At 42.7% G+C, this 8,300-nt stretch overlaps 1 protein-coding gene across 1 annotated transcript in view; it reads left to right on the top strand.

Moving 5' to 3' along the window:
• Positions 1-8,300, top strand: part of DOCK2 (dedicator of cytokinesis 2) — a 497,074-nt gene that overhangs the window by 482,843 nt on the left and 5,931 nt on the right. The window contains exons 45-49 of the mRNA XM_027841714.1: positions 1,103-1,279; positions 4,236-4,319; positions 6,211-6,348; positions 6,878-7,005; positions 7,685-7,856. Of these exons, the coding sequence (XP_027697515.1) occupies positions 1,103-1,279; positions 4,236-4,319; positions 6,211-6,348; positions 6,878-7,005; positions 7,685-7,856 (699 nt within the window). The remainder of the gene's footprint in view (positions 1-1,102; positions 1,280-4,235; positions 4,320-6,210; positions 6,349-6,877; positions 7,006-7,684; positions 7,857-8,300) is intronic.

Raw genomic sequence — 8,300 nt, 5'->3', positions numbered from 1 at the left:
GAATTGAAACATAAGTAGCTTTCTTGCCAATTCAGTTCAATTCAATTCAGTTAAATGAACATTTATCAGATGCCTACTATACTAGGTTTTTGGGGTACAAAGAAGCAAAAGTATACAGTCCCTGCCCCTAGAGAGTGCAGTCTATTAGGGGAGAGGGGGTGTCTGTATATACAAAATGATGGCATAACTGGATAGGAGAAGTCTAACACAGACCTGAGACATTTGGAAAAGGGAAGGATCACTACTAGCTGAGATAGGAGGCGGGGTCAGAAAAGGTTAATGGAGGAGGTGGGCCCTGAAGGTTCTTGGAGGGAGTTCTTGGAGACAGAGAAGAAATATTATTCCTCCAGTCTATTTCTTCCCTGAAGCATTGGTTTTCCCTAACTTAGAGGCAACCCACCTTCCACTTAAGCCTGTCCTAGATGTGACTCCCTTGGTTTATTGATGATGATAATAGTAGCTAACATTCATATAGAACGTTATGTGTCAGGCACTATGCTAAATGCTTTATGGTTATTATCTCCTTTGATTCTCATAACAATCCTGGAAGGGAGGTGCTGTTATTATACCCATTTTACAGATAAGAAAACAGAGGCAAACACAGATTATGTGAATTGTCCAGGGTCACACAGCTAGTTAGTGTCTGAGGCCAAATTTGAACTCAGATCTTCCTGACTCCAGGCCCAGAGTTCTATTACCATCATCACATAGCGAGCATTTATATAGTGCCCTAAGGTTTGCAAAGTGCTTTACAAATATGATTTCATTTTATCCTCACAACAACACTGGGATGTAGATGCTAGTATTATCCTCATTTTACAGTTAAAGAAACCGAGACAAACAAAGGTTAAGTGACTTGTCCGGGGTCACAGAGATAGCAAGTGTCTCAAGGTGGATTTGAACTCAGATCTTTCTGACTCAAGATCCATGGTTTGCTGCTGAGCTGACTATAACAAGGTAGAGGAGGCGTCTCTTCAGTTATGCCTCTGGAAGTTTTTCTGCAATAAACTCACATACCAAAAATGAAGTCAGCACTAATGACTTAAAAAGTAAAATGAGATGTACTAAAGGCCATTTCTTCTTGGTGATCTCATTTCCGTAGACCACAATCAGTCCTCTGGAGAATGCCATTGAAACCATGTCCACGGCTAACGAGAAGATTCTGATGATGATCAATCAGTACCAGAGTGATGAGAATCTCCCCATCAACCCTCTCTCCATGCTTCTGAATGGGATTGTGGACCCTGCTGTCATGGGAGGATTTGCAAAATATGAAAAGGTAAGGTCCTTGAAGGCAAGAGGACAGCCTATCCCATTCCTAGGTGGGAGAGACCATGGGTCTGATGGCAGCCATTGAAGAATCATTGTTTCCTTGGGATTTTTCTCATCTGCCAGATGTTGTGATAAGGCTGCAGCTTGGTTGGTAGAATATAAATTCATGTGGGCCTTCTGCCACACCTGGCCTCTACAGACCTCTCAGTGACTACTTACCAATTCGTTTCCTAGGATGATGGATTTCAAAGAGGCAGCATCTTATAATGCCTACATATCCACCCTAGAAACCTAGAAATGACCTAGGTTCAAGTGCCACTGCTGACAGACACTGGCAGTGTGATCTTGGGCAAGTCATTTAACCCTTCACTGCTCTAGACAACTCTCTAAGTCTAGAGGTTACAGAGACATCACCAGCTTGCATTGATAGAGTTCTCTAAACCGATGAAATCACAGGTCCAGTCCCTTTCCATCAATTTAGAGCTGAAGTAGTGTCTAATACTATTAGACACTTAGATACTCATTTTACATGAGGACACCAAAACCCATAGAGGACAAAAGATTTGTCCTCTGTTGAACGGGCTGAAAAGCTGGATCTTCTGACTGCAAATCCAGTGCCCTACCCACTATCCCAAGCTGCCTCTTCCTATGTCATGTCCTAGTGAAATAGGGAGGTTTGAGGTTCGCCATCCCCATTTGACAGACTCAGCTGTCTCTATTTGAGCCAAGGCCTTACAGGCTGACGGAGAGGCTGAGAGATAGACGGCACACGGTGTGAGGCTCTGCCAAGAGCAGCTGTGAATTAAGGAATAGTCCCCAAAAGTACCTGTCAGTTTCATATTGGTCTCTTTATCTATCACTGTGACCACAAAGTCACCACATCACCAGCTGCACCAGCTTCAGCTAGGAAGGATATTAGGAGATTTCACATATATACATACACATACACATACACATACACATATATATACATATACATATACACACATACACAAGTGTGTGTATATGTACTTATATGAATATATATCTGTAAATGTATACACATATACACATGTACATAGAGGTATATGTACACACGTATATGTATATATAGATATATACACACATATATCTGTTGTTGTTCAATTGTTTGTCATGCCCAACTCTTTGTGACCCAGTTTAGGGTTTTCTTGGCAGAGATACTGGAGTGGTTTGCCATTGCCTTCTCCAGCTCATCTTACAGATGAGGAAACTGAGGCAAACGGGGTTAAGTGACTTGCCCAGGGTCACACAGCTAGGAAGTATCTGAGGCCAGATTTGAACTCAGGAAAATGAGTCTTCCTGACTTCAGACCTGGTGCTTTGTGCACTGTGATGCCACCTAGCTGCCCATACATCTGTACACTACAGCAGTATAAACAGATAGAGGCTTGGCTCCATGTGCAAGAAACTCATTCAGCAGTGAGTAAGAGAGACATGTTGGGGAGGGAACCCACTCATAGCTGAGGTTTGGGTAGTAAGGTTATATACCCTAAAAAGGCCTTGGTTGAGAACAGGTAATTGGTACAGGTGTGTGTGTGGAGGGGGTGGGGGCATGGGGAGGCATTCCTACCTAGACCTAGGTATAGTGGAAAAGTTCTCTGAGTCCCTCAACCATACCAGGCTTGGATGCAGTTTTCAGTAAGGGCAGTTCATTATCAGGACCACAAACTGGTGGGAGGGTCTACCATTAACTAAGGCAGCAGAAGGAGAATGACTCAAGGCCCCTGCCAAGAGTTCATCCCACCAAGAACTCCAAGCCTTATCCACCTGACTCAGGGTTAGCAGTGCAAAAGCACAAACTGGCTGGTTTTGCCCACATGTTTCTATGGGCATTAGGACCTCTCAGCCTAAGTGACTCCATATTTGAGTCCTATCATTATATGACATCAAGCTATCAGTAACATCAAACAACGTAAAGTTTATAATTATCACAGTCACGTATCTGTATCTCCATATAAGGTTATGTGTCGCCATCCTTCACAGTCGAAACTGCTACACCTGGTGGTGATGACTGTGGTAACGATGGTGGATAAAAAAAAACCAATATAAAAGCCATGATCTTGTCAAAATCGTCTCACTAGAGAACACTCCTTGGTTTGTAGCCACTATTCATAGCCTTTCATTGTTTGCAGATCCTGCCTCTTAGACTCTTTGGATGCATGTATCTACACACGGACATTGTTGTATTTGTGTTTGTGTGTTTAGATATATACATATTTACATGGATGTATGTGTATAGTTCTAAAGGTGTGATTTCCTGTAGGTGAGGAAATTCCAGTGTGGGAACTCCCTCTACTGATGCAAATTAGCAACTCCTCTATAACTTAGCACCTTAGAAGTTGTTGATGTTGTTTGTCCTTTGTTTTTGAGGAGAACTAATGAGGTTAAGCAGCTTACTTAGGGAGGCACAGAAAATGTGTCAAAAGCAGAACTTGAGCCCAGGTTTTCCTAACTTCAAGGTCATCCTTTTAGCCACTAACTCATTGCTGTACCTTGCGAGCCTGGAACAATGATATAGGTACACTCACACAGACACACACAGAGATACACACACACATCCATCCATTAATCCATTTAGCTATCCATCCATCCATCCATCCATCTATCTGTCCAGCCATCTTTCCCAATAAAGAACCAATGACCTAGATAGTCAGTAACTTTCTGAAGGTCATAGTGAGAAAAACAAGAAGCTAAGAAACAAACCCCCAAGCTCTGACACACTGCATTTCGATTGTGATTCTCATTCTGAGCCAGACCTGTTTTGAGCCTCTTAGGCATGGGAACCCACAGCATAGATCTCCACAGGTCTGAAGCAGAGAAATCTATTTGCCTTCCCTTTCAAATCAAATTCTTTGCCAAGCATTAGAGAGCTTGGGTCTGGCCAGTCTCATTTTTTTTGTGTGTGTTGGGGAAGAAAAACCCATTCTCATCTGTCTGATCCAGGCTTTCTTCACAGAAGAATATACTAGAAATCACCCTGAAGACCAAGACAAAATGAGCCGACTTAAGGACCTGATCGCGTGGCAGGTACTGTAGGGTGAGATGGGGAATTCCTGACTTATTCAGCATTTATATTCCTCTCTCTCCTTCCTTTTGATTGCTGCTAAATGACAGAACATGATTTAAAATGATTTTCTATCACTTCCATGAATGACATCTTCAGTGGATGAAACAATAATAAAATTACATCTGACATTTACATAATGATTTGAGGTTTGCAAAGTGCTTCCCATCCATTATCTCATTTGATTGAACTCCATGACAGCCCTATGATGGGAGTATTACAGGTACTATTAGTACCTTTTTAAGTAAGGAAAACAAGACTCAGAAAAGATAAGTAACATGGCCATGGTTGTACGCTTAGTAAGTGTCAGAATTCAAACCCATGTCATCTGGATTGTCTAATGTACTATCAGTTATGACATGCTGCTTTCCCAAAGAACATCATGAGATAGAGATTTTGAGACAGCTTTATCTGTATTAACAGTGGGAAGGTAGCTTTGTGAGCAGTCTAAAATAGAAGATCAATTTCTCAGACATTGGAAAAATTAATATGATTGTCCTTCACCTACTCCCCCCACCCCCACCCCCCATAGATTCATTTTATTAATTGTACTAGGCCGAGGTTAAATTAAAACCCAATTTTTGTTCCCTGAGCTCATATTGTCTGAGTAATACAGGACACAGGCCAGGAGGGGACAAAGACAGAAAGCCAACCCCAGATTAAAAGTTTATTGCAAATAATCACAAATTTATACCCAGTTGTTTGTTTTCAAATGTCTTGGTTTTGATTAATTTTTGGTCAAAGGCTCTGAACACTACCACAGTTTGATTATACTTTTAGGACAAGAATAGAAGGAGGCCTTCATAGTTCTGCCCTTTCTTCTTTCTAAAAAACACTGCCTTCCTCTCGTCTTCTCCTCTTTCCCTTCTTTTCCTTCTGGTCCTCCCCCCTCTGTCTTCCTCTCTTTCCCCTTCTGCCTTTCTTCTCTCTCCTCTTCCCTTTTCTGCCTCTCTATCTCTTTCTGTCTTTCTTCCTCTGTCTCTGTCTCTCTTTTTCTGTCTGTCTCTGCTTATCTGTCTCTCTGAGTCTCTCTGTCTTTCTCCTCCCAGCCCTTCCCTTCTTTCTTCCCTCTTTCCCTTTTCTCTTCTAGGAAAAAGGTATCTGGGAGGTACCTCCTCAAGTTGCTGTTGCCAGGCTTCTGACAGAACTGTCTTACCCTTTGGGTCCTCTTACAACTGCCCCCCTCAGACACTGACATGCTGTCTGTATACCTCTCCTCACAGCAAAGATACATTTATCTCTAGAGGTCAAGAGACAGAGAACTGGGAGAGATCAGCTCCAGGGAGGCAGGTGTTTGAATGACAGTGAGTGAGGTGCTGACGGATTGCTGCTGTCACTGCTTACTTCATTCATAGCACAAAGGAAAGCCAGCTTTTGCTCTAGGGAGTATCTGCTAATCTGGGGAGATCTGGGATGTAAAAACATTGGCTGTAGGTTCTGTTGTGTTTATTTTCTTTCTTTTTTTTTTCTTTTTTGAAATAAGAGTTCCTAATTAAGGACCTCCTGTGCCTTCTACTCTTTGTGTAAAGAGCTGTTTTAAAAAACAAAATCCAAAAAAACTCCAGATGGCTTTTAATCCTGAATGTATTCTGTGCTGTCTGGCCCCTCCTTGCTTTTTTTCTTTCTTATTTTCTTTGGTGAGTCAACAGAACCTGTAAGGGTCACCCAAATCTTGAAGGATAGAACTCAGATGAATTTTTTAAAGTTAAATTACACATGATTCTTACATCGCTGGCTGGGGTCAGGGATATGAAATGAAAGAATTGGGGCTCCAAGGAAGAGTCCGTTGATTACTGGTGATCTGGTAATTAGTAGTAGGAACCCAGCTCACCATTCTCTCTTTGTCCTTACCAGATCCCCTTCCTAGGAGCTGGGATTAAGATCCATGAGAAAAGGGTATCAGAAAACCTCCGTCCTTTCCACGATCGGATGGAAGAGTGTTTTAAGAGCTTGAAAGTGAAGGTGGAAAAGGAATATGGAGTCCGAGAGCTGGTATGGTCCCATGATGGGGAAAGATGTGTATGGGTGTATGTTTGTGTATGTGAGTAGGGAGTGGAAAGATGTGTGGGTGGGAGGAGGTGGAGAGAGGGAATAGGGGACCAGAAACATGCTTAAGAATTAGTTGGCTCAGAGTAGACTTTATCCTGATTTTAGGATGGAAAGAATCCAAAAATATAACCATACCATTGAAATCTATAGTGGACATCAGATACCATGATTCTGATTCTTCTATAAAATTGTCAATCAATTCAATTCTGCTCAACAAACACCTTGAGCACCAAAGACATATTGGTAGAAATGAGACTCCATCCAGGCTGCTAGCACAAAATTCTGAGTCCCCTAACTCCCTTCTGTGGTGACTGTCTGCCTTTCCACACACCACTTGTACCCACCACCATTATAGGGATCCACAATCCATGGCTGAAAGACAACTATATCTATGCCTGGTTCCTGTCTGCTTTTTGATGTACCTTGTCCTGAAGTATATAGCCTTGATTTCTCCTGTGTTTTTGTCCCGTAGCCTGATTTTGATGACAGGAGACTGGGCCGTCCTCGGTCCATGCTTCGATCCTATCGGCAGATGTCCATCATCTCCTTGACGTCCATGAGCTCGGATTGCAGTACCCCCAACAAGGCTGTATCAGAAAGGTCGGCTGTGGCTATCCACTTAACCCTTTCCTCTTTCTTGTTTCTCCTTTTCCACTCATCTTTACATAATGGCAGAATTCCTCCATCTTCAATTCCATGGGGTCTTATGGTGTCCTGTCTTTCTTCTTGCCCCAGGAAATCCCTATTCCCCTTCTAGCTTCATAGAACCATCTCTCCCCTGTCACTCCATCTGCCTTCCATATCATGGCAGTCTTCCCCTGACAAATGATGCTTTCATCCCACAGAACATGAGGATAGTTGTGAACAACTCTCCCCATGTTTCTCCTTCATTCGTTATTATGATATCATTCTCCCTTTCAAACCCATTTCAATATCAATACACTTTCTTACATCTGTCAAACTCAGGAACCATCTCCCCCATGCCTCTGGATCCTTTTCTCCTGGTGTTATGGCACACTCTTTACTTCTTCAGACCCCTGCAATCATTATCCCTGAAACAGCTAAGTCAGGTTCTCCACAAGAGTAATTGATAAGCACCTCTCCCATCCCTAAATTCCCACATTCTTAATTCCTCTTCTAAGACCATACAGGTCAGTAATTCCTTTTCTCCCCTCCCCTGGTTAACGCTGTCCCCACAAAGAAGTCCTAGCATGGCAAGGAAGTTCAATGCTATTTCTTACAGAAGTATCTCTTACTACTTACTGCTTGTGCCCTCTAGCTTTGACCTGGATGTAGTCCCACCAGGGACCCCAAAAGCAGAGGTGGAAGAGAACCTCCCCCAAGGCAACACCTTGCCTGAGGTAAAGCTACGGAGGTCCAAGAAGAGAATGAAAAGAAGTAGTGTTGTGTTTGCTGATGAGAAGACTGTGGCTGAGTCAGACATGAAGCGAGTGAGTGTCAGAGAGTAAAGCTTCTCATGCCTTGCTGGGGTTGTAGGGGAAGGAGGACACTTATCGGGGTGCTAGCAGAGCCCAGCTTAGAGGGGTCTGGATCTTTCTACCCCTGGGACCTAATGTACTCCTCCCTCTCTAACCACAACTCTCTAGGCCTGGTATCATTTTTAAAGATGGACAATCAGTTTTGTGATGGTGGGCAGTTTCAATTTAGTTTATTTCAGATTTTGGGTGGTTACTTTCTGGGCTTTACTTTCGTTGTCTATAAAATGAATGGGCTGGACTGCAGATAATAACTGAAGTCTAATGTTCTATGACTATATGACTTTAAAGTCCAGGCTCTTAGGTTTCTTCTAAACCTTTTCCAGAGATGTTCTTCATTCAGGGAAAGAGAAAGGAAGGAAGGAAGGAAGGAAGGAAGGAAGGAAGGAAGGAAGGAAG

Source organism: Vombatus ursinus, unplaced genomic scaffold (assembly GCF_900497805.2).
Source record: "Vombatus ursinus unplaced genomic scaffold, bare-nosed wombat genome assembly UNPS02014863.1, whole genome shotgun sequence".
In the NCBI taxonomy this organism is placed as follows: Eukaryota; Metazoa; Chordata; class Mammalia; order Diprotodontia; family Vombatidae; genus Vombatus; species Vombatus ursinus.
This window is presented reverse-complemented; position numbering and strand designations above follow the sequence as displayed.